The sequence below is a fragment of the Bradysia coprophila genome, unplaced genomic scaffold (genome assembly GCF_014529535.1).
Source record: "Bradysia coprophila strain Holo2 unplaced genomic scaffold, BU_Bcop_v1 contig_415, whole genome shotgun sequence".
Classification (NCBI taxonomy): Eukaryota; Metazoa; Arthropoda; class Insecta; order Diptera; family Sciaridae; genus Bradysia; species Bradysia coprophila.
Genome location: NW_023503670.1, coordinates 1,660,864 through 1,687,484, shown reverse-complemented (window position 1 = coordinate 1,687,484; position 26,621 = coordinate 1,660,864). Strand labels below are relative to the sequence as shown.

At 34.1% G+C, this 26,621-nt stretch overlaps 1 protein-coding gene and 1 long non-coding RNA gene across 2 annotated transcripts in view; one reads left to right on the top strand and one right to left on the bottom strand.

Annotated features, from left to right (window-relative positions):
• The window catches only part of LOC119082281 (metabotropic glutamate receptor 2-like), a 152,666-nt gene that overhangs the window by 96,342 nt on the left and 29,703 nt on the right, over positions 1-26,621 (top strand). The window contains exons 2-4 of the mRNA XM_037191757.1: positions 1,452-1,594; positions 9,194-9,364; positions 10,444-10,588. Coding sequence (XP_037047652.1) covers positions 1,452-1,594; positions 9,194-9,364; positions 10,444-10,588 — 459 coding nt within the window. The remainder of the gene's footprint in view (positions 1-1,451; positions 1,595-9,193; positions 9,365-10,443; positions 10,589-26,621) is intronic.
• LOC119082283 overlaps positions 1-26,621 on the bottom strand; it is an 85,699-nt gene that overhangs the window by 33,313 nt on the left and 25,765 nt on the right. The gene's annotated exons all lie outside the window — the stretch shown is intronic.

Genomic DNA, 26,621 nt, shown 5'->3' with positions numbered 1-26,621 from the left:
AGAAAATTTTCAGAATTGAAAACAAAGTTTGGAAGAACTACGAGCATTAAAGGAACAGTGAGTGAAATATCTGACGAAGTATCTATTAAGAAAACTTTTGTTTACCATAAACAGAGGGATTCATGAATAACGAAACAGACAACCATCATTTTTTTTGAATAAATTTAAAGAGTTGTTTGATTATGTTTCAGTTCATGTCAATATAAATAGCATCAGACAAGAAAGAAATAAGGAGAAAAAAATGCCTTGGTCTCTTGTGTTTCACCTTTAAGCTATGACAGTGGAATATGTAGCTTTAATACAGAGAGAAAACCATACGTAAACTTTTCCACTTGATGGGAAATTCTGCAAAATGCATGCAATGCTTATTATCATGTACTTAATACATCACTGAGCTTTGTCATACAAAGCTCAGTTGTCATACAAACTGTTATGAAATTTCCAACCAATCGATAGCTGGTAGTGACACTCTTCAAAATGAACTCATATGTTTCGATTTACATAGATTACTCGGGAGCAATTGTTAGCAACGCCGAAACATTTTCTAGCTTACATCAATATTACAAAAAGTTACTTGCATGCCCTGACAAGTTTTTTTTTTGTCTATTTTCGTTTCAAGAGTTCAATAGCCGTTTGGATGTGTTTGCATGTTGCATCGTATTTAATACGAATTTGACACTCACCGGTTTTATGGAGGAGCAAAATTGACAATTCACTTTCATTTAGTTCAGCTACACGACTAAGTTGTAGTTGGATAGCGAAAAGCTACCGCTCACAATAATTGCTGGCATATCGTAAAATTCCCCTACTATAAAGGGAATTAAACTCCATTCCGATTGTAATAAGTTCAAGTAAATTGTCTATTAAAGCGCTTTCCACATATATAAGTAGTGTCTGTCACGAACATATCGTTGAGGTTTACGACAGGTTCTTAAAGTAATATTTGCAAATTCTATTATTAATCGGAGAATTGTATGATATGTTCAACTAACGTTTACGTTTATAGGTCATGTCGTGATGTCTACCATTGATAAAAGCATAACTAAAATCATATTAGATACATACACACATTGTGCTTCTATACCACCTTCTTTGACTGTATATATTTATTATGTGTACTACACTACACATTGTGCAGTGCATTTATTTACGCTATATTTTCCAGGTTATTTCAGGAGTCACAAATCACTTAACATTTCTTTTCAAACCAATTATCACGCCATTACATTGATATTATTATACCACTCGTACAAATCGGACGTGTTCCGACCTAAAACCATTGAATTTGAAATGTTTTATAATTGAAATTTAATCCTCTTCCATTATTTTCTATTGAATTATAGATGTTTGTTGCCCCCGTCTATACAGAACAAAATAATTATCATTTCTCCGATATAGAAAACTCCCCAGCATACAAACTTGTTTTATATATAAATCGTTCAATTTTTCAGGTTCTATCAGCAATATTGATGGAGCTGAATACCATTGCAATAAAACACAAGTGAGGAAAGTTATATCTGGTGTGGTTGGTGCTGCCTCATCGGTTACGAGCATTCAAGTTGCGAATTTATTAAGACTATTTCGCATACCACAGGTGAGCGTGATATAACTTTACATTGTTGCCGAATATTTCTATCTTCTTAACAGTTTCTGACACTTGATCGATTTAGTTACGAAATTAGTTTAGCTAGGTAGTATCCAGACAAGTTGTTTTTAATCTCGACGCAGAGCATGATTGTAAGCAAAAAATTGTTCTATGATCTGCCTCGAAATCGGATCGAATAAGTTAGTTGAAATTTCAGAAAGTACAGCCGCATGTCCTCGATTTCCGAGTGATTTCAGAGTCTGAAATTCAGACATTCTATTGATCAAAAATGTGGCCAAACATGTAGTTCTAGCTACCCACCAGGTCAAATGTCTTTTTATCGCGGCTACAAACGGACTTAGTCAAAAATATGCATTTCAAAGACGTTGAAACACCAGAATTGTGACCAAAATAAATTTTACATCAACTATTTACAACAATTGTTACACCTAATATACGTGGGAAGCTTTCAAGAAAAAGAATCATTGCTGTATTGACTCCTGATGCTTATATATTTAGTGTTTATATTATGAAAAAAATAATTTTATAAATAAAATCTATTTATTTCCGAGACATACCGTAGCTCAATCGTTTGCATCGAATAAATATTCTATGCGTCGAGAAGGTTGAAATAGCCGTGTATCCAATTTGAAAACGAGCCATCAGAACAGTCGGAGCGTTTGCTGCGACTGAGCCCCGTACGAACCCGTATATCTATTCCGTACGTGACCCTAGTGCGCCTGTCACTAATTACGCATAGCGCCCCGTACGACGTTACTTTCAAATGTAACGAAAACTTCAAATAGTCCTAAAATTTCAATTTATTGAGTATAAATACACATAGGGCCCTAGTAGCAACCTTAGTCCAATGACCCAAATTTAATTTTTTTTCGGCCTTTGATTAGCTTTCAAATGAAACAAAAATTAGGAAAAACGGATGGAATTCACTCGAGCTATATGTAAAATACACATAGGGCCCTAGTACCGGCCTTAGTCCAAGGACTCAAACGTAATTTTTGTTCAACAACATTCTATTCGGTGTTCGATTACCGTCCAAATGAAACAAAAATTCGGAAGAACGGATGAAATTTACTCGATTTTTGTGCAAAAAACACTTAGGGCCCGGTAGCCTTTTACTTCTAGGGCACTAACTCACGGTCCATTCAACCGATTTTAATGAACTTTTTTTCCTGAATTGGTATCAACAATACCTATCGTTTGCCGGTCTATTTACATTTCAATCGTTTATTTTGCCGTAGATATCCCCAAAATACATTGAAACACTTAGGTGGCCCTAACTTACCAGGGGCCGACCCAAATATGCCCATCTTCGAACTTAGCCTCACTATTTCAACTACCTACTAAATTTTTTTTTAATTGGATTTGATTTTCTCAAGATATCGACGTGACGGACAGACGGACAGACAAAATTATTGCGGATTCGTTATCTATGAACATTGGCAAACACATTGCCCTTACCGTTATTGGAGAAATAATTGTATTATTAAAGGTCATTAGCTGACAAGAAATACAATCGCTAAAACAAACTGGTGTGCATACGTTATTTTGCACCAGCTGGTGCAAAATAACGTATGCACCCTCTCTAACCAACGTGGTCTTATGACAAACTTCTACGAATTTTAGCAGGTGTAAAATCGATCGTTGAGACTTGGGGAAAAAAATGGTCTACTCGGACACACAATTTTTTGTGGTAAAGAAAATAAATGAAGTCGAAGGAAGACATGTTTGCACACCAGTTCGTTTTAGCGATTGTACATGAAACCTATGTGCCCGTGTGGACCGTAGTCGAATTTGTAATAAATTAATTAATCACAACAAATGTGTCTACGAACAATCAATGGACGCTACTTGCAACTTGCTTTCTTTTCCAACTGACAAAGAGAACACAAAATCGATGTGAAGTTGAATATACGACTCTTGTTAACAAAAAAGTAATTAGAAAAGAAGAGAATGAAATAAAAGCAGATGGGATTTCTTTTTCACATAAAATCTAAAGGCCTCCTATTTTCACTTGAAATTGTTCGTTTCCCAACTTTTGAATTACTTTTTAAAAAAAGGCGAAGCATTACGTTGACTACTCAACATCATGGCAATATTCTAACCACTTTCCTATTACCGTACCAACACACAAAATCTGACAAAAAAGATATCCCAGCACTGGGCCAATAAACAAAAAAATGTAATAAAATGAAACCATTCAATCCACCTGATCGGAAGAATTTTGTTTTCTTTAAATTTCATTTTAACATGAATTTCATGTTTTCTCCGACATGTGCGGCTTAAGTGAATGTTGAAGAAGATTTCCCCAAGAGAGTTCAATAATTTGTGTATATGTTCAGGTCTACCTAAATATATAACTAATTCCACATATGCAGAGTACACACATCACGTTAAGTGATTCTTTTTATGATTTTTTTTTTTTTGAGGTAACAAACGAACAATTTCGTAATCCTAATCTCTTGATGACAACGAATAAAGATTGGAGTTATTGTAATTTGTTGTTGTGGTTGTTCAGTCTCATGAGATTTCCCTCTCTGAAAATTGATGTTTTAAAAGAATTTTTCAAAGATTTCATTTATGAAGAAGGAATTCTAAAAGTTTTCCAACAACAATTTCACTTTATGTGGTTCCTGTGTATTATTTACGGTTAAATGTTATATGAACGCAATCCATACCATTCTGAAATAAGTCCACTGCTGAATATTTTATAATTTCAAAGCTTACCAGTAACAAATTTCATTTTACTCAAATATATTGACGATCACCAGAACACACTTCCCATCATCTTTCGAATTAATCCAACTTTCAACAACATTTAATTATAAATATCATGAGTTTCTCATGCAACGAGACACAGTGGTATTACGTTTGGATAAACTGCAATTTTGTTTTCAAATGTTCCAATTATATTTGCGCCATAATTGAAATTATTACGGTTGCATAGCATTCAGAATGTATACCCAGATTTGATTTCGAAATAAATAATTGCATGTGTGCAAATGGTGTGTGATATATTCAACGAATGAGTACCGTGTTGTTATATTATTACTCACTTACTTTCTCATTTGATTATGATTTATTGTCTGCAATTAATTAAGCGAGAAAGCAAATCAAAGAACATGTAAAACATCAGAATATTGTTCGCTTCATGTAATGCTCTTAGGCATAAAGTTAAATATTTAACAAATTCACATTGTGATACATCCATCCAGCATCAGCCGTTAGGTTTGTTTGTCCCTCATGTCCAATTGTCTAAACTCTTCGTGTATCTTTGTGATACGTTATAATTAATTACCGCTGTATCTACACATCCACCCAGATATACTCTAACTTTGATTAAATTTCATCCATGATTAATTGCTTTTATTAATTTTTTTTCCCCTGGGTCTGTGACGAAATGATATACTGTGAAACATAATGTGTATCAACTGCCGACAAAAGGGTGGACATACCGCCAAAATGAAATGTATTTTTTCTTAGCACCATATTATCATAAAAACGTCCCGAATAAAACCGATTGAAGATGGGAAAGCCTGATATAGCGGTACAACAAAAATTTATTAATGTTATCTTCAATTCATCCAGAAAATATATAATCGAATTCAAGCGTATACCAAAAATTATCAAATTATCTTCATGCACAAAGTGTAGCAAGAGCGAAATCAATTTGTTTTAAAACTTTCAACATCCGAAAACAATAACTTCCACCCTGTTTCTTTAGATGCTGGCAATGACATTAATATTATTGATGTTCCCTGGCATCGGACAGGGTTGTATAACAAACCTTTTCCCAAATATGTATAAGATTGGAAATTGAATATGTTTATCGCATAATAGAATAAAATTTTGTTAAAATACTCAACCATCCGTTGTTTTCAGCCCACGCCCGACCCTAATCTCCACTTTTCCTTATCCCTGTTACATCCGAAAAACATTTTCTAAATACATTTTATAATAATGTTCTATGTAGTGTAAACAACGACATTTTGTAAACTTTTTCCGCTATGGGCTAACGATGGGAAAAAACTGAGCTTATGAATTGTATGGAGGATCGTGTAGTAAAAACACTTTTCCAGCTGCCTTCCAGTCTAATCAATAATTCAAACAAAATGAAGTGACTATAATCGAATTTATGTTTAAAATTTGGAAAACGGGAGGAATGAGGATATATAAATCATGAAGCTATACGAACAATGTAATACAGTGGATATGTTTTCGGTTTGGAAAGTAAGTGAAACAGCTGATGAGCGATCAGTGAATCTCGTTAAAATGGGAAAAACTAATTGAAAATTCTAATGAAATTTGTCGTAGGATAAGATACGGAAGTTAACTGACAATTTTTTTTAGAATGTTTATCCTAGTCAACTTCAACCTTCCTTGAATGACGAGCGTAGTTACTCCAATTCAGTTACTATTTTTGTGAAGTAACGTTGAGTGTTTTATACATAATCTACTACTTCTTTAGTTTCACACTAATTTTACTATACATAAGAGAACCAAGATTGCCTCCAACAGATGACCTTGAATAAAAAAAAATTAATCTACGTGCAGCTGAAACTTCTTTTACATAATATGATACTTTTACTGATGTTCTTCACCGGCGATTGGAAAACGAAAAAACTTTATTATGACACTTGACGTTGTAGGTCAGATTTCATTGCGTACTCATTTGAAGTACATACAACAACGTTCAGTTTAAACAGAGAAGAGCTAAGTTGCCAGCACTGCTTGGGATAGAATTACATACAAAGTTGGAACGATTTTCTCCCACACAACCCAGCTGTTATTTATGTTAGCTGGTATTTCTCAGAGTGTATAAAGCAAAGGGGTTGTTACGCTTTTTCGATGAAGTTTCAGACAATTCTTCTAAGTAAATCGAAGCGACCAATCTATGTTTTAACAGGCGGCTGACTACACGATTTTTGACTTTTAATTACTTTATTTTGTAGTTCGTTCATTGAGCCGTTCAAGTTTGCCTGTAGATGACCTTCAATTAATTTTAATTGACACACCCCGAATCAGATTTAATTGTGTATGTAACAGTTAACTCATTAATCAAACTCCAATTTACAAAAACCATTTAGTCTGATGTATATATATTCTGATTTAGGCAATAAAATTGCAAGTATGGTGGATGTCAGTCTGCTTGAATGAACATTTTGTGTTTGTTGATTTCAGCATAAAAATGAATAAACAATTTCAGAACATAATTGTAAATCTCCATCCTTTGTGCCGAATTTAAGTAATTAATTACTTATCTACTGTCTGTACAACAGTACACACCACTCTTCGGTGCCGATGTGTTCTGTAGATGTAGTGTTGTGTATTTCATAATATAATGCTGAAATAATAAAATACCAACGAAAATTTATTATAATGTCTTTCGTTCTTTAGTATCAGCCCATTCAATCAAAATTAACTCTTGTGTACTTCAAGTAGCTCTGTGAATTCATGTATATATTTATAAATATCTTTTTCACTACTCGTAACCTTTAGGGGGAACAAAATCGTACCATTCAAGTACTCCTCGAGCAATTCTGTACGGAATGGAGATAACCAAAAAATGGCTTTGAATTACATTATACAAGACACAGCATATACAACCTAATATACCAAAAATTGTGTGGTTGTTGTTTTGTGATTTTAGCCTCCAATTTATATTATGTGTTTTGAAGAAAAAGCGCTTTTGTACAAAATTGATTAGGTCCCTTCTCTCATCTAATGACTAAATAAAAGTTGGAATTAGGTCTTTTATTAAGCCCTAATGTTATTTACGTTCCCACCAATAAAACTGCCAGTTTTTGTTAGATTTTTGGAAAATATAATGCGACACGAATTTGACTGTTTCTCGCATATGAAAATTTGAAAAGTGAGATTAACTTGTACATCACATCTGAATTTAATGAATAAAATTTCAATTTCAAAAGACTTTTATTAGAATTCAAATTGTTTCGAGTTAATTAGGATTAAAATACGATGCTGACGATGTTTTAATTTCACATCCACACGACAATGTAGTCAATGGCGGTGTAACCCTATTATACATATTCAAATTTCGCAAAAAAGGTGATACGTAATTGTAATTGAGGATTGCGATTACGTGAAGGATTATACGTACGTAATCTACACCTACAGTGATGCATAAATGTACAATACAGCTTTACACATCATTTCCTACGTAGTCTGTATATAGTACCATAAAGTAAATTTACCAACAAAAGATAATTACAAAATCTGTATTATAGTACCATGCATGCTAACTAATTAACGTTGTTATTAAATCAGTGCGAAGTGAGAGTATCAGCATAATATTAAAATTCACCGGTTCGACGTCCACCGTAATATTTTTTGGTTCTCTAAAAGAAAATATTCAAAAATTTCAATGTACTTACGGAACTACCGTTTGTTCAACTCAATTTTAGATTTATCAGAGTTTTAAAAGTCATCGATGTTCCTAATCAATCAAGTTGTACCCAGCTCGGACATAATTTATTGACTTTTTAAACTCTAAAAAATCGCAAAAATGTTCAGAACTAAAAAACCCACTGTAATAATCACTTCGTTCGGGATACAACTCGCGAAATTGCCTAAAGTCTACCGTCCACCACTGATATGGAAATAACTATTTTCTGTAAGATGGCGTTGTACACTACTCATTTATACAACAATGTGAATTTTGATGATGCGAGGCGAAGCCAAAACACACGAAAATACGACTTTTGATTTTTATTTCGAGTCATCCATTGAATAATATCCATGAATGCTTCATTTTTATTGTACTCCTTTGAATGGCTTTCCAGGATAAGCCATGAGTAGCTAGATTAAAAAGAAAACGGAAATAGAAGTTTGTATTTTTACTATCTCTTTATAATCATACTTCCGTACAAATTCTGGCTTGCTTTCATAAACCGCTTTTCTCTCGCAATCCAATTATACATTGTACATGTAACAGTCGATTTATAGCTGTAATTTAAATATTATTTTTTTTGAAAAAAAGTTGTATTTCCATGCAGTTTGTCTTCATTAAATATGAAACTCATTGATTATTCAGTCAATGAAATGACGATACAAAGGTAAACAAATTGCACAAAAAAAATTGAATATTTCTCATGCTTGAAAAAATATACTAAAACCATGTTACATGCTCCGTCTGCGCTATAGCTGAATAAAGTAAAATAATAAAGTATAATAACAAAAATTATTTATGACAATATGGAAAGAGCTTATCAATGTTATTATAATGTACTCTGTACAAAGTACAAATAGGAAACGCGCAATGAAGGGTTCTTTTTTCAACGTTACTACTACTAAGTTATGAACTTACTTTTGTGTGATGCATAATTTCCCAGAAAAATAAATTGAAAACTTTCATGTTATGCAATGTATATGAATATCGAACTTTGTATTTTGATAGAACCGTGAAAGACTATACTTAAATTAAGAAAAATTGTAAAGCTTTTCCACCCCTGCACATATTACACCATGCCATATAATATAGACTTTTTAACAATAATATACAATTTTACCTTCGCTCCCCCTCAGTGTGTTTATGTTATGGAAATGTTAATAAATTTTCAATTTTCGCAGGTTTCGTTTTTCTCAACCAGCCCCGAGTTAAGTAACAAACAGCGTTTCGAATATTTTTCACGAACGATTCCATCCGATCATTACCAGGTGAAGGCAATGGTGGATATTGTTAGACGCATGGGATGGAGCTACATATCAATAATATATGAAGAGAGTAATTACGGAATTAAGGTGAGATATGAGCTTTTTGAAAAGTATTGTGCTGTTACCACAAATACACACACGGTAACAGTCTTTGTGTAAATTTATAAACATTTCCAAATACTTTTGAGTTTGAAAGCATCCTCGAATTTATCAAGTCAATTAGGAGCAAAAAGAGATTTTTGACTTGATGTCGGAAAATTAAAATTTTAATCGGATTCTGTACAACATTTTGCTTTGTGGTAAAATATTAATTTTAATCGTTGAGAGATTACTTCAGGCGTATATGCCAATAGGAGCCAATATGTTTGAGGTTCGAAACCGTATTAATGAAAATTCTATCAAAATCATTTTCCATTTCGTTTATCTATTTTTAGTTCGTTTGCGGCTATAATTGATGGCTGAAACAACAAACTAATTTCTTTGAAATTGTTTCATAAACTGATTATATTAAACAAATTATTAAATAATTATGTTCGTGAAAGAATATGTTAAATTGTGTTATCTAAAAAGTTCCTCTCTAAAAACGTGCGTAACACCCACAGCTCGTCGTTAGCTCACTTATTATACAGAGTATAATTCCCGGAAATGATTTCATTATTCGATTACATAATACTAATCAAGTCCAATCTTTTCTTCTTCTCAAGTCCAATTAACATAATGGAACATATAAACACACAGACAGGATTATTTCTGTCGTTTGATGTTTCATCTGAAGTTTGTGCCTGTTTTATAACAGATAAGTGTAACCTTAAAGCCATTTGTTTTGTCTAGTTCCCTACCCGAATCTAGACTCATAGTTTATCGCGTGTTCGGTTGTTGGACTTTGGAAATTTTCAGGCGTTGGGTTTCAGTCTCAGTTTCCGGTTTTCAATCTAACAATCTAACAAAAATTTTATATGACCCGAATCTGAGTCGTATTCCGGAAAAATCCAACAAAATTATGAAGAGATAACATAATTGGTGGTTACTTCAAAAGCGTATCTAGACAATTTGTTCGCTAATTCAAAACATTTTCCATTCGACTGCAATAAATTTAAGACACAAGCCGCTAGTTAAAATCCATTCATGACCATAACAGCAACCATAAACCAATCAAATACTTACAGGCATTCGAAGAATTGGAGGACCTCTTGGCAAAGCACGATATTTGTATTGCGGTGAAGGAAAAATTGGTGAAAGATTCTGGGGTGGCAGAGGAGATCGCATACGACCACATTGTTCAGAAGTTGCTAACAAAACCACGAGCACGAGGTGAGTGTAGAGTGTTACTAAATGGTTGAAGTATTTTGCTATATACTTACAAATACCACATAACGGTTGCGGTTGTTGGTTTATCATGCATGAATGGTAAACATCTTAGAATAATATTTATTTTAAATTAACTGTTAGATATAGTACTTCTGTTTGTATCCTTTATTATTTTGTATGTTGTTACGTACAACACGAAGCTTTATTCGTATTTTTTACTGGATTCGAGTAGTTGTCGAGAGTTCGGTTGGTTTATATTCTCAGCCAATAGTATAATTATTAAGTCATTTTGTTCTGTGATCCGAATATATTCGCGTTCTATAAATACAAAGTCTACGAAAGGCATAAGTTAATTTTTTATGAATTCATGAACGAATGGGTTGCTCGTTCTTGTAATTGAGCAAACAGAAAAATGTCAGACAACTTAAAGCTCTATACAAGAACAAAATTAAATTTTGGCAAGACTATTTACTCAACAGTAAAAGCCACAGCCATTCAAACATCTAAGTAAAATATTATAAGAAACCGTCAAATTTCTTGAAGCGAATAAAAACCCAAGTCATTTGTTATATAGCAATCAAAGACCATTGTTCCATTCATTCGCTGACGATTACGTTTGTATGGTATTGTTATTTAACTTCTTCTTTCAAACGAATGTATACCCCGTTGCTCGATATTATTCTACCAAAATCTTGCAATAATATTGCATAACAAACACCCTGAAGGCAAAGTGCTCTAGCTTTGTGCAATAGTTGGTAACGATTTCTTTATTCTTGTCACTGTTGGTCATTAGTTATACCTTCCACTTTTCAAGCTACCTTTTTTCGGTGACTGTACTTGACATTCTTTATAACATTCCATTTAACATTTTTCGTCGTCCATGCATATTTGTAAATATTTTATAACGCTCCAAGCCAGATGCCAGATTCTCTGTAAAATAGCAAACGATTTCACAGCAATGTCATGGTGCATAATAATCATTTCTGTGCTATAACTATTTGCAGGCATGGAGTCAACGAAGGCGAAAAGTGGACGCTTTTCATGACTTACATAACAGAATATTTTGTGTAATAGTTGTGGTTATTTACTTGGCCGGACCTTTGGGTGGGTCAGATCCCTTTAGTGGACTGCTTGAATTTCTCCAAGGCACTTCATACACACTTGGTTTTAGCGGAATGTTCTGACTGCAAATACCTTTGATAGTCTTCTACTATCGGTAAGGGAGACAATAATAAGCGATAAGTTTGGACCAGCATTTTGATTTATAGAAAGTATAGATAGTGATTATAAGCCGATATTTTTGGGCGTTTGTAACGATTTATTGAAATCGTCGTGGTTAGTAGCCTCTAAACCGAAGGAAAAGGTTTTTAGCCCCGTACGAAGTACGAAGGGGCTTATAGGATTACGATGCCGTGTGTAATTGATGGAATTCGAAGCAGACGGTAAGGGCAAAGTGTTTGCCTATGTTCATAGATAACGAATCCGCAATAAAAATTTTGTCTGTCCGTCTGTCCGTCTGTCCTTCTGTCCGTCTGTCCGTCTGTCCGTCTGTCCGTCTGTCCGTCTGTCCGTCTGTCCGTCTGTCCGTCTGTCCGTCTGTCCGTCTGTCCGTCTGTCCGTCTGTCCGTCTGTCCGTCTGTCACGTCGATATCTTGAGTAAATCAAATCCGATTTCAAAAAAAAAAAATTTCCCTGAAAGGTAGTTGAAATAGTGAGGCTAAGTTCGAAGATGGGCGATTTTGGGTCGACCCCTCCAGAGCTGGGGCCCCATAAGTGCTTTAACGTTTTCCAAAGATTTCTCTGGCCATTTAAAGGCTACACTTGTAAGTGAGACATCAAATGAAAGGTATTTACAATACCTATCCACAAAAAAAAGTTTATGGAAATTGGATGACCGACTCGTGAGTTAGACCCCTTGGTGTGAACTAGGTACAGGGCGGCAATCCGTTTTTGCTTGTAGGTTAGTCAAATTTGAACGGATTTAGATGGATTTTGATTTATTAGATAGGTATTGACCGTACCAATCAGGGAAAAAAAAGTTTATGAAATTCGGTTTACCGGAGCGTGAGCTAGGTCTCTTGGAGTGAGCTTATATGTGGCTACTCGGCCGTACAGTGAAGGTGGTGTTTTTTGTTAATATCTCGAGTAAAATTTAACCGAATTTCATGAATTTTTTTTTGTTTGAAAGGTACTAACGAATGTAAAGCAGCCGTTGTACTTTCCACCTCCTAACAAAATGGCCGTCGGCCGCCATTTTGGATTTTTTTTAAATCAATATAAATAGGTGAAAATGATAATTCCAAAATCACTGATCAGTGGGAAGTGTAGTTTGTGTTACTTTTGAAAGGAACGTCGTACGGGGCTTCGTAATTGCGCTATGCGCAATTTTTAAGACGTACACATTGCATAAGAATTTTACGACGTTTACGGGCGCAATAGGCTTACGGTAAGAGTAGGGCGACGGACGAAGTAGGGTCACGTGCGCAATAGATGTACGGGTTTGTACGGGGCTCAGTCGCAGCAAACGCTCCGACTGTTCTGACGGCTCGTTTTTAAGTGAAAAAGTCCTTTATCCAAGGACTTGATGCTATATGTACAAGTGATATATATGTATAACTTATCCTACCTGGTAAATCGGTCGCAATTTGTCGTCATAGGCGACACTAAATCGACGAACATCTCTCCCACTTCCGGAATTCCACAAGGATCAATACTTGGCCCATTGTTGTTACTGATCTTTATCAACAGCGTGCCAACGGTATTTAAATCAGCAAACTCATCGCTCTTCGCTGATGACTTGAAGCTGTACATGAAAATTAATATCGAAGACGACTGCGAACTTCTCCAAGAGGACATTAATTCACTAAAAGATTGTTGTAGTACGCGAAACTTATGCCTGAACATCGACAAATGCTTCAGTTTAACTATCTCGAACAAAAGAAACAAAACCAGCTTCGTCTACAACATCGATGACTCGGAACTAGCACCCCTAACCGTAAAATCTGACTTGGGCGTAATATTCGACGACAAATTCAGCTTCAAGGAACACATCGATAATGTCATCAGGAAGGCCTACAAAATGCTTGGTTTCATTTTCCGATCAACCAAATGCTTCAGGTAACCGAAAAGTCTCATCGTACTATACATTGCATACGTGCGAAGCAGATTGGAATACTGCTGTTCCATCTGGAATCCCATCTACAACATGTACAGCGACAGTATTGAAAGAGTACAGCGAAAATTCACCCGCATGCTCCATTACTACAAATTCCATTGGATAAAACCGGATTACCACACTCGACTGAAGCAACTGAACTTACAATCACTCGAAACGCGTCGACTACAGTTCGATGAATTTTTGCTCCATAAACTGGTTCACGGTAACATCGACTCAACCCTGAGCTCTGCACTCAACTTTAATCGCCCATCTCGAGTCACCTGCAACCAGCAAACTTTTTACCTACCGTTCAACAAAAAATCAAATATTCAGCGCAATTCCCCTATGTATGGACTTCAGAGCAACCACAATGAATACTATTCTTCGATTGACATACTGGAACCGAATTTTTCTGTGTTTAACCTGTCACAGACGGAAAGCATATTAACAGTTTTACTATCTGGTCTATTACTTCATTTGATCGAAGATTTTCAGAGATTGATCTCAGAAATCTTTTACTTCATTTGTTTTGAACATGCTTTTCGCTATATAAGAACTCTGTAGTCAGAGCTGTAGTCGTTTATTATTACTGTCGTTGTTGATAACAGATGACAGCCGTCTGTAACAGGTTAAGAACCGAGTTAAGTCTCTCTATGAGATTTAAGAGTTACAGTTTCATCAATGGATGTAAGATCTTTTTCTCTTTAATTTTTTCTCTTCTTTTCTTTGATTTTCGCTCTAATCTCCTTTTGAGACTATGAATTTAATGATTTAATAACGACAACTTATATCGCCCTCACTTGGAAGGGCTGACACTTAGGGCTTAGCAAAATGTCAGGATTCGGCACATTTCAAGTGAATGCGTTTTAACGGTTAATATGTAATTAGGGTAGTGGCCTGTATATTTATCGGAATAAACAAACAAACAAACTTCAGTCTATTTGTACAGGTGCTACCGTCCCACTATGCACGATTGGAGCATTTGTGATTTTTATGCAAAAATGTCTTATGGGTACATTCACGAGTCAGAAAACTACTCAAATTAAAGAATATTGCTGCGTTTCTTATAGATTCAGACGTTTCATGTAAAGAACGCTGAACGAAAAGAAGACATTTTTCAACTCTTTTAAACAGTTTGTGTATAAGAACGAGAATGTTTCTTTTAGAAAAACATTTAAAACTTTCGCAATTGAAATTTTATGCAAATTCTGAAAAGTTTTGTGCATGAAAAATCTGTGTGAAAACAAATGAAGCTAATTTATTTTCCAGCAAACTAAACTAAAGAGATGTTCATTACTAATTGAATTCCCATCCGATAATGTTTTTTTAAATTTTTTGTGGTCTTATGGTATTCGAATACCGTTAATTTATTTGCGAATTCAATTTACATAGCCAAACCCTGAACCAATATTAATCTATTCGACTATTGTCTCGATTTTTTTTCCTTCTTTCACTTTGCTCCCTCAAAAAGTTTGAAACCATCTGTTACCTTATAATTCGCAACCCGCGCATACCCTACGATTTCGCCCTTTCTCCATTTATTTTCATTTAATCTTTCACTAAATCAATAAGAACCAATTCGTTCCAATAACAAAAAAAATGGAATAACGAAGGGGAAAAATTATTGAGCAAAGTTAAACAAAATGTAATAACCTCCTAGAGCGTTAATTACCATCTTTGTTTACAAATTGATGCTAAACAGCCATGCATTACAGACTTGATGGGAATTTTATTTCTGTCCCAAATGACGAATTAATCATCATTAACTTGAGTTACATTTCTCAAAAAAAAGTATAATCCACCACACACACACATCACACAAAATGGAAACGTTTTTCTTACACTCTGTGTAAGTAAATTGTTTATTCCAAGTGTGTGTTTGGGTCGTTTGAATTAATTTATTCCAATTCGAAATGGTGTTTGATTTAATACGTTATTTGTATGCCCATAAAGTATATTGCCAAAATGTATAACAGAGCTATCACATATTTCATTAAAATTTATAGAATATTCGTGAGCTATTTGAAGAAATCTTCGATAGATTTACAGATTATGGATAACCACCTACGAATATTTATTGGAAGGCATTTGACCAGTGCAATAAATAAGGATCTTGTGAACTTGTTTTATTTATTGCACGGTCGTTTGCAAAGCAATAAGAACATTTACAGCCATCTTACAGTAAGATTATGTATATTGCATGAAAGTATGGCTCGTTTGGACTTTTTTGTGCATTTTTGAATGTGGTCCGGATTAATAAGCTGTTTAGTTTCTGAAAGTTCTATTGATTCTATTGAAGGGAATTCCTGCAGTGAAGTAATTCGTTAATTCAAGATCAATTTGTGAACCCGCAATCTCGCTCGAGTGTTTTAATCAATTTGCTTTGAAAACTGTTATTTTGACTCTAAACTTGTCAAAATAACAGTTTTCAAAGCAAATTGATTAAAACACTCGAGCTTAAATACACACTTGTGAGTTGGACACACAAAATGGATCCCTCATGTAACGAATTACTTCCGCCACATCCACTGTAATCTACTATTCCTTCGTTAAACATTGATTTTGGTACGATTTTGGTACTTTAGTCAGAGCTGTTGGTAACATATGAATGCCACCACGTCTGGTCCGTTTACGGTGGTTATTAGGAACTTTTCTTGAAAATAAGAATCGTGAGACTTATTGCCTTATATTGGCCTAATCTCATCACATCTCTTCATCTACAAAACGATTTCAAATTTTACAATTATTGTAAGTCTTCCGCAAGCGAATTGCGAATTAATTGTGTTTCTGGATTGAAACGACACGTAACGTTCGAACAAGTATTTCATGCGTTAATAGTAATTGCCTGAGGAGGTAAATTTGTGGGCTCCGTGATGCGATGAAACCATATTCTTATTGAATGTATTATTCACGCCAATATTTATAGCAAAGGAATTGGAGTCACTCCATTTTGTATAAGTACGGGGAAAAAAACAATTTTTCTCTATACAAAATGTATTACATTCTAAAGAATATTCCACAATAATAACATTCCTCGGCTGACATTTCTTTGAAATGAAATAAGTGTAAAACTGCACAAAAGCTTTTCCGAACGAACGAAATTCGACTTTAGAATGATGTATTACATTTGAACGAGCTTCAAATTCAATTTAAACATACTATATGATGCATATACAATATACATTCATGTGTTACTTTCACATAACAACAACACATACAACTTATACAACTTATGTTCCAATGTTTGTTATTCCACCATTTATATTTTCGTGACACACAGTAGCGAATTACATATTATTGATAACATAAGATACTCATCGTGCCGTCGATCGAAATATACATTCGGTGTCACGTATTTCCGTCAACTTGTAAGTCATTAGAATGTGTGATTGTTACAGTATGGTGCTCATCGAAGTCTCATCGGAGAATAGAATAATCCTGCGACTCAATTTTCTATGTTTGAAGAATGCTAATTTACTTATTTTATGTGGAAATGGTTGAAAAAGCCGACATAAAGTTAAATTTGAATTATTCATTAATAATAACCATTTTCGTTAAAAAGTTGCATCATTTCGATAGAATTGTTATCCACTTTATTCGCATGAGAATAATCTAATTTAGCTGAATAGCATTGAAGTTATCAATCAAGTTGATATATTTCTTTAACGTAAGAGAACGGGTAAAGTGGTATAAATGGTAAGTGCACCGGGATATTACAAATCCTTATTCAACCTTCATGATACTCCGAATGTTATCCGAATGGTCACACACGTTTCGTAAATATTTTTTGATACAAAACTGAACCATAAGTAGCTGCTATATCGCAAATAAATCGTCTTATTGTACATGCATGAAGATGGCACGTACGTACATCAACTTGTTTCTTTTTGAATAGTGCAGCTAAAGTGTATTGTTAATCTTACCCAGGGTCGTACTGTAATAATAGCAAGATTGTATCAGAAGCGTCGTATTTCTGAGAAATTTTAGTTTTCCATTGTTTAATTCTGCAAAAAAAAAAAGATTGCAAAGAAGCTACACTAACAACTTACGTTGGCTTTAGCATTTATCTTTTTAAAGTACTTCTTCGAATAAAGTTTTTAAAAGGAAATTATGCAGCCAGTGATCAGATTTCAAAAATCTTTTCGAATCGGATAAAAACTGAAAAACATCCATAAATCCGGTCAATTATACCGGGGGGATGAGTGAAAGGAAAGCTGGGGCTAAATATTGGAAAAATAACAATATGAGAAGGGTGAATCCCAGAATCCACCGTATTTATCGATGTTTATAGATCAAGGGCAATCTTAACACATAATTATAAATCATGCGCCAAGAAAATATAATTTCTAAAGTTCGTGTTTGGTTTCTTAACAAAAACAACAAATTACGAACATAATGTCGGACATTCTACGCGCAACAAAACAAAACGTATGTTATCTTGATTGTAGCTAATTTTTAAACATTTCCTTGATATGAATAAGATGTTGGTCGGAAGTGCCATAAGAAGTTTAATATCGATATGTCTTATAAATTCCAAAATTTTAAACGGTACAACTGACACATCTATGTCTGCACTTTATATTTATATTTAACATGGTCAATAATAGTGATTCGGAACGTTTGCAAAGGTATATTGCAAAAATGTTAACCATTGTTGGCTATCGATTACATTGTATCTTGTACGGACAGAATACACACATCAATTTCGACATCCGCATATCGATTTTAGTTCAAGATACCAATCAATGTCGCTAACATAATGTAACATCAAAATAATATTATTTCCCTTTTCCGATATATAAAGAGCTGTGTAGGTATGTCATTCAAATATTATATTTATATACGGCAACAATATATATATATATACATTATACTCATGGAAATTTACAAAATAACATCAGAAATTATTATTATTTTCCTTTGGATTATTGTATACATTTTCGCAATGCGACACCTGCGTTTTTTGTTGGTATATTACTTGATTTTAATAAATTATATTTCGTATACCTTTTTACTCGGTGGAATTTCTTTATTCATGTTGACTTAATGTGACACGAGTGTAAAAAGATGTTGTTACGTATGTAAACTCGTTTCATATACACAAACAGATAATAATCAAAGAGAATAAATAATATCATCAATCATTACATAGGCAAATAATTACTAGGGATGGGATGTTTTCTGAATTTGTTTTTCAGATTCTAAAAATATACTTAATGCATTCAGTAAGGCGAAACTACGAACGATAGATCAGTATCGAACAGTCACTTATGTTGTCCTTCTGAACCCGGAGCTCGAATCTCGCTCTCAACGCTCTACTTTTACATAGACCATATTTCTATCTTATAATCAATACACTCACGGAATTTTGAAAACCGACACATTTTCTGTTTTGTGGTTTACAATGAAAATGTGTCGGTTTTCAAAATTCCGTGAGTGTGATGTAATCACTAAATCATCACCGAACAGCTAAACATTTAGTGACTGTGAAATGACTGAACGTTTAGGGCGATTGCAATACCCTATCTAGCAAACGGACGTCGTTTTGACGCAGTCAAAATACCACTTTATTTTGACAAGTATGACACTGAAATTTTTAGAGTGACAATACTTTTTTTTCTTTAACAACTTTAACTTTTGCTTCACAAAAAAACAAAAAATTTAAACTTTATTTCATTTTTGCTCTTTGCATCATCATTGCATGCAATGTAAAACTGACGACTTTCTAAAAAAAAAACGGCGAGTTCCTGAAGATGCAGGGAGTAATAGGTCCGATTCTTCAAGAAATCACCTTTCCATCAGAAAATCGCCGTTTCCTAAGATTTTGTAGGAGGGAATATTCCTTTGTACGAAATTTTCAAAAGGCGAGAAGAAATGACGACCTCCTGAAGAAAAGGTGAGTAAATGAACAATCGTCCACTATTCACCTCTACTATTCAATAAGTCGCTGTTTCTTCGGATAGTCGTCGGTTCTCGTATCGTCAATTTTCACTGCAATCATCATTTAGTTTTAAAAGTGTAAAATGCTCTATGGCAGCACATTGCACGTTTTTACCCTACTAATTTTCCTAGAGAGGATATTGCGAGGGGTGACGGACTTCCATTTAATCCATTAAATCCATTTAATCCATTTAATCCAAAAAAATTTTTTTAGTTTTACCGAAATAATTAATTTGTAAAGTAATTGCGAAAAATAGATTTGCACGATCCCCAGCTCGTTTAAGTACTCGTGAGGTATAGGAAAAAATTTTTTGTTAAAAATTGTATTAAATTTATTTAATCCACTTTACACCAAAAACTCCTAAAAGTGGATTTTTTCGCTCTTTAACATTGTAGTATGAGTTGTAGTACGTGGGTCGATCAAAATCAACAATTTTTAAGACTTTTACAGTATTTGGTAAAATGCACTTTTTTACTATTTAATCCGAGATTTAATCCATTTAATCCAATTTTTATTCCATTTAATCCATTAAATCCATTGAATCCATTAAATCCATTTAATCCATTTAATCCATTTAATCTAGAAGTGAGTCACCCCTCGGGATATTGGCGATTTTCATTTTCAATTTTAAGTTGACGTAAAGCTTATGATTTATAAGCGAACTCTTCATACATTTTCTATGTAGAAGCTGTTTACAATTTTCCAATTTAAGTCATCTTATAAGTGACAATTGCAATCTACCTGTTACCTCTGCCAGTATCCATATTTCACTTGAAATGGAGAAAATCTCGAATTAGAGCATCCACCCAAAACACATTCTTGGCTACTTGAACAGTAGAATCGGCTTCGCCTCGGGTCGACAATCGACATCTAGTGAGAAAAAATACCTTCTTATCTACTTTGGTAGATAAATAACTTTTACATACCTGCATCGAAAATCGTTCAATTCATCAATGAAGCACTTTTTCGGTGCTATCAGCATGTAAAATATTGGCGTGGGGTAATTTGGCACACAGTGCTAAAACAACTAATTTTTCAACTACATAAAAGGTGAGCTCGCACACGATTTTTCGATACCAACCTTTTGTAAAAGGAGTCATTAAGTTGATGACATGGCTAAAAAGCATTTGCAGCAATAAACTTGCGAGTTCACCGTTTACGTAGTTTAAAAGTGCGTTTTTTTGGCACCGTGTGCCAGATTATCCGATACCAAAATATTCTACGTAACCTGGACGAAAACTGGAAAGTCACGTTTTCATGTGGTAATCGACATCGGCTTCGTCTCGGATCAACAAACGTCACTAAAACTCGACTTTTCGACTTTTCCGTACTTGTGACGAAAATATCTATTAAACTCTTTGTCGAATATGCATTGCACGATAATCTTCTTTTTGTGCATTTTCCGATTTTTCAATCATTCAGCTTTGCAAAAACTCAATGCTCTGCATATATATTTTTTTAATGTTGATGTAATGTTTGCACATCAATGGAAAAATGGATATGAGCGAACAAGAAAAATTGCAGTCTTTTGTTGTCTCATGCCGATAAATTTTCACGGATTATACAGACATTGCAGATTTATTATTACAAATGTAAAATCTGGGAAATGAAAAAATACTCAAAAAAAAAACCGATCATTGGGAATCAAATTTAGACATCGTATGCACATTTACAGACCATAATTCCATAAATAGAGAGATGGTTGAAAGGAGAAATATTTTTTTTTTCGTCTGGTATGGGACTTGATATAATAAATCTCTGAAATAATATTTTGTTTGTAAACGGTTCTGTGAACATTATTCAGTTTGAAACTGAATAAAATGCTATAAATCCGTTAAAGTGCCTCCGTTCAATATTTTTATTGTTTGAAAAAATAGCAAATTTTAACCAATTCAAAACGCAGGGTCACTCATACTTTAACGTTATACTTAGGGAATTGAAGAATAATAAAGTGAAGAAAGAAGTGAGCAAAATCATGAATCTACGTATTTACATAACTATGCCCCATCTTTTGGGCGGGTCAGGTCTCTTAACTGACAATTTTATGATTATATTTTAAATCAAATTCATTTTATTTTTCGTTGTTAAACTTCCGAAGCATCACAAATCACCGAAGCATCACAAAAACCTTCGCCTAAGTCCAAATTCTTTGGAAAAGTACTTTTTGTATTCTCAATTTCAATCAACCGGCGTGAGGTAATCTGGCACACGGTGCTAAAACAACGCATTTTTCAACTACGTAAAATGTGAACTCTCACACGCTTTTCGATACCAACATTTTGTAAAAGTAGTCATTAAGTCGATGACAGGGCTAAAAAGCATTAATATTGCGCGTGTCAGGTTACATTTTACGTAGTTCAAGACGTCAATCAGAAGTAAGTGATGCGAATGTATGACAACTAGAGGACTCATTCACTATGTTACAAAATAAAAAGTAAACTCATGTACCAAAAGGAAGTCCTCCGATATTTACTACATTCACAAAACCTCCAATCATGAATAAAATATCACGACTCGTGGGAATTACAGCCCTCGCTTCGCTCTGGCCTCACTCTTTCAAGTCTTAATAGTACATTTTCTACCTTGGTGTATATTTCGAGAATAACTTCGTATGTACAATTGTATATAACGAGCGCCAGCGAGTGTATATACAATTGTACATAAGAAGTGATTCGAGAAATATACACCAAGGTAGAACAATGTTTTATCTCCTGCAAGCTGATATTTCATACATTAGCGAAATAACCACAAAAATTTGGATTTAAAATTAATTAATTAAGCAGTTGTTTTAAAAGGCATTCACAACAAAAAAAAAACATTATACAGAGAATCCTTTATTTACTTACTCACACACATATACTATCCACCTCAACATTTCGTTCAAATCACATCATTCCGACTACTCTGATTATTTGATCGATGTAGAAGTGACTAACGAACCACTACCGACACCAATTGCATCTCGTTATGTGATTTGTTGGCGTAGTGGTCAGCATGTTTGGTTGATATGCTGCTGGTCCCGTGTTCGCTTCCGTTCGGCGATTTTTTTTTTTTTTCAAATATGTAGATGGAAAGTAAATTTACCCTAGGTGGGTTATGTGTGAATTATCCAATCGTATAGGCTGTGGTTATGTATGTGTTTGTGTTTATATGCAGAAACGCGTAATGTATGAAATATCAGCTTGCAGGAGATAAAGTTTTCTGTTTGATACTACTTAAATGTCCTTCCATACATTTGAATGACGATTCAAAATTGGTTTTTCATAAAATTTTGTAAATTTTTATGATTTGGCGCGAAATCTGCTACTTATCTGCTACCTTGATCGTTGACTATCACCGTGATAATTGACTATCATTCGTAGTGATGGCTGACTATGCGTGATAGCTGGATTATAACTAACCGACAAAATCAAATTTCATCAAAGTAACCTTTTTCGAATGACTGAATTTCCAACAGTGTAAGAAACTGTTTTTCTGGAATAAATTCCAGATCCTTAATCCCACAGAGCCCATCTTCGAACTGAACCTCAGGAATTGAATTCTGCGGCGGTTAAGAGAAAAAGTTAGTAATTGGTTGATAACTACTCAAGTTATCGTGTTTATAAGCAAAAAATTGGGTCAAACAATTCCGTTTTTCATAACGTTTTATGCAACCTTTTGGACAAACATTTTAGGGTATTTTTCGGCATAAGACCCTGACTTACAGTCAAGGGAACTATAACTATGGACATAGAACAGCTTCTAGTACTCATTTTTCCAACGTCGAAAAGCCTCCAAATTTTCAAATTTATATGCGAGTACGATTGCATGTGATGTGTGTTTATATTCACACCAAAAAATCATGACATAAGCCTCCGAATATTTCTTATGTTTGTGCTAGAAGCAGAGCTGTGCTATGTATGAAGATTTGAAATGCTTTAAATAATTTCGTGTGAATTTTAATGATCCTCGGCAAAACCTTGATGTTTCAACACCCTTTTACTTAAGACATTGTACACGCTGAAAATGCCAAAAGAAGTGCTTGAAACACGAAAAGTTCAGTGTGTTTGTACGTTTGTAGAATGCAAAACCGCGTTGTTGTGTTAAATATATAAAGTTTATTTCGTGCGAATTCTCCATGATATGCCTTGTGATAAATATGCATTTAATATTAGATTTTCGTTCATATAAAATAACCGCACCCTGTTTCTCGTGTCTTTAGTATTCACAATTTTTGCGCTTGAAGGCTGAAATTCGACGGATTTCGACACTTAAAGTACGATTGAATGATTCATTTGTTCTGTACTTCTTCTTCTTCAAATAGAGGTATTAGCGGCCGAAAAAGTAGCTCTCTTTGGCCGAAATTGGATTTTCATTTATTGGGGAATCCCGTTCATTTTATTTATACTGAGTATATCGCGTATATTCTGAGTATATCCAGTATATCGCGTATATTCTGAGTATATCCAGTACAACGAGTATAAGTCGCATGTGTTTGACAACTGCCACATTTGGAAAAATGAAATTTTTTATGCGATGTATTTCGATCAAACAACATGAGTACCAGAGATCAACATTCCCAGAGAGTTTACCGAGAATTCTTAATTACTCCTGATCTTTTTGACTAAACTCGGGAAATTAGGGTATTTTACATACGAAGCCGTAGTTAAACAAACTTGATCAATCAAGAAACTTCCAATTGAAAACATTGAATTTTGTCGGAAATTTGAATATTTCAAAATGAAATCCAATTCGATACTGTAATAACGAGAAGGCCTCTCACTACTCTCCTTTAAAACACCATAGTTTGGGCATCTGAAAAGATTTTGATGTTGGGGAAGCATAAATTTTTCTTTCCTATTGTGTTTAAAAATCCAAATTATTTTCAAAAAAACCTTTTAAAATCATTCAAGAAAAAACTCCTAAATTCCTAAATTTAGGAGCCGGTCTAGGTCTTAGGAACTCTGGAAATATTCAACTTTTCATCACTCGTGACAAAATGTACTACATATTTACCGACACTACACTTCCGAATCTACTAGAACTTTTCGCATTTCTTGTGAAAAAACAAACCTGTTCCAACAATAAACTTTTATGCTATGTTACCTGTTACCTCCATCATGCTTTAAGTGAAGAAGAAACTTCAAATGTTTACTAGTATAATATTCCACGCGAAAACACTTTTCTTACTTTCAAACAAATCGAACACCAAAGCCACCTTAACCCGATACATACACAGTGTTTATGGGTATAGAACTGCTGGTTTGAAAAGCCCGAAAGACTATCATGACAGCATCGTCAGCAAGAAGAATGAACACAATAAGCAGACGTTGATTTAATGGTGTACCATTTTGAGATTGGCTATTTTGTATACACTTGATACATCAACGCACAGCATTATGTAATCACATCTGCCTCGTACGTTCTACTTTCATAATAAAACATGCATGCAGTGTAAGTATCATCATCGTATACGGTCTTTGGCCATATAAAGTGAATGGTTTTTGTGATTCGACGAGCTTTGTACCGAAAAGCGATATAAAAAGACACTCGTGATCGTGATATCAGTCAATAGATATTATTTTCGATACAAATACAAAAAAAACGGGAAAATAACATGCCTTGGCTGAAGGTGGTGTGTTCCACAACTGTTCCTATCAAGACTTTACGGTTATATAGCCACAGCATTACAGTGTCAGCGTATCATCGTATATAAATATAAATTATACACATAATGTACGAGCATGTATATAATCGGGATATGAGAGTATAATCGTGTAAAAGCCATATTGTTACTAGCTGTTGTTCTTTATTATGCCCATACCATAGCATTTTTATCGTAAACTTTTACTGTGATACATCCATATTAAAAATGAACGAAAGCGTCTCACATTATGTGCACTGTGTTCTATTCAGCACATTATTTAAAATACACACTTTTGTATAGATATACATATAATGCGGGTATGGCACTGAAGATCCTCGACATCTTTTCGCTGTGTAACAACGCTGATCTCAGGCATATATATTTTCTTATGGGTTTTTAGTGTGTAATTTATTGGCAACGTCAATTTAATGTCATTTTGTTTTCTCCTTTTTTTTGCTAATACTTACGATGCAGAAGCATTAAAATAATGAAATACTGAAACACGTCCTTTGTCATGGAAAATGAAGGTATCCCGGGCCGCATTATTTTTTAAGAGACTACAGCATTCAACTTATCATTCCGTAAAATTTGTTTAAGTTTTTTTTTATATTAGCAATTAATTAAAATGAAAGTATCAAGACGTTTTATAGTCAACAATGTTACATTACGAGTGATAAAGAATTCATGGTACAGTAACATCGTCTTTAAATTAAAGTTAATGCTACAATCGAGAATTATATACGTTGTTAATCTGCAAATTCTTAGTGTTTACGGGAGGAATTCTAAAAATGTGCTTCATTGGCAATTTGTGATTGTTACCACTCCGGTTATTAACGAGTTCAATCCACCTACACGATAATAATGATGACTCGAAAAGTTACGAAGAAATTAATCAAATCTCTCGAAGTGTAGCAACGGTAGAGATAATTTTGTGAGGAGACTTATTTGCCCGTCGTCATTTTTAACGAGATAAATCTGATGTCCCTCGAGTAAAGAGAGTCAATCGAATCTGCTAGTTTAATCGTTTGACGATTATAAAACTTTGCGCTGGTGCTCTATTGGCTCTATTGGTTGGGTATATTTGTGCATATCAAGTTTTTCGAAGATAAAATCGAATTTAACGTATCCAAATCCTATCCAAATAAATATAAAACCAAAGAACATATAGCCGGTACGAATAAATTGATAAATGTTTCACCGAAATTCTACCGATAAATTAGATTGTCAAATTATTATTTCATTGATTTTTTTTTCCACAATGTGCTGAAATTTATGTAAAAAAATGAAAAATTTTGCTTCCCTTATTCATACA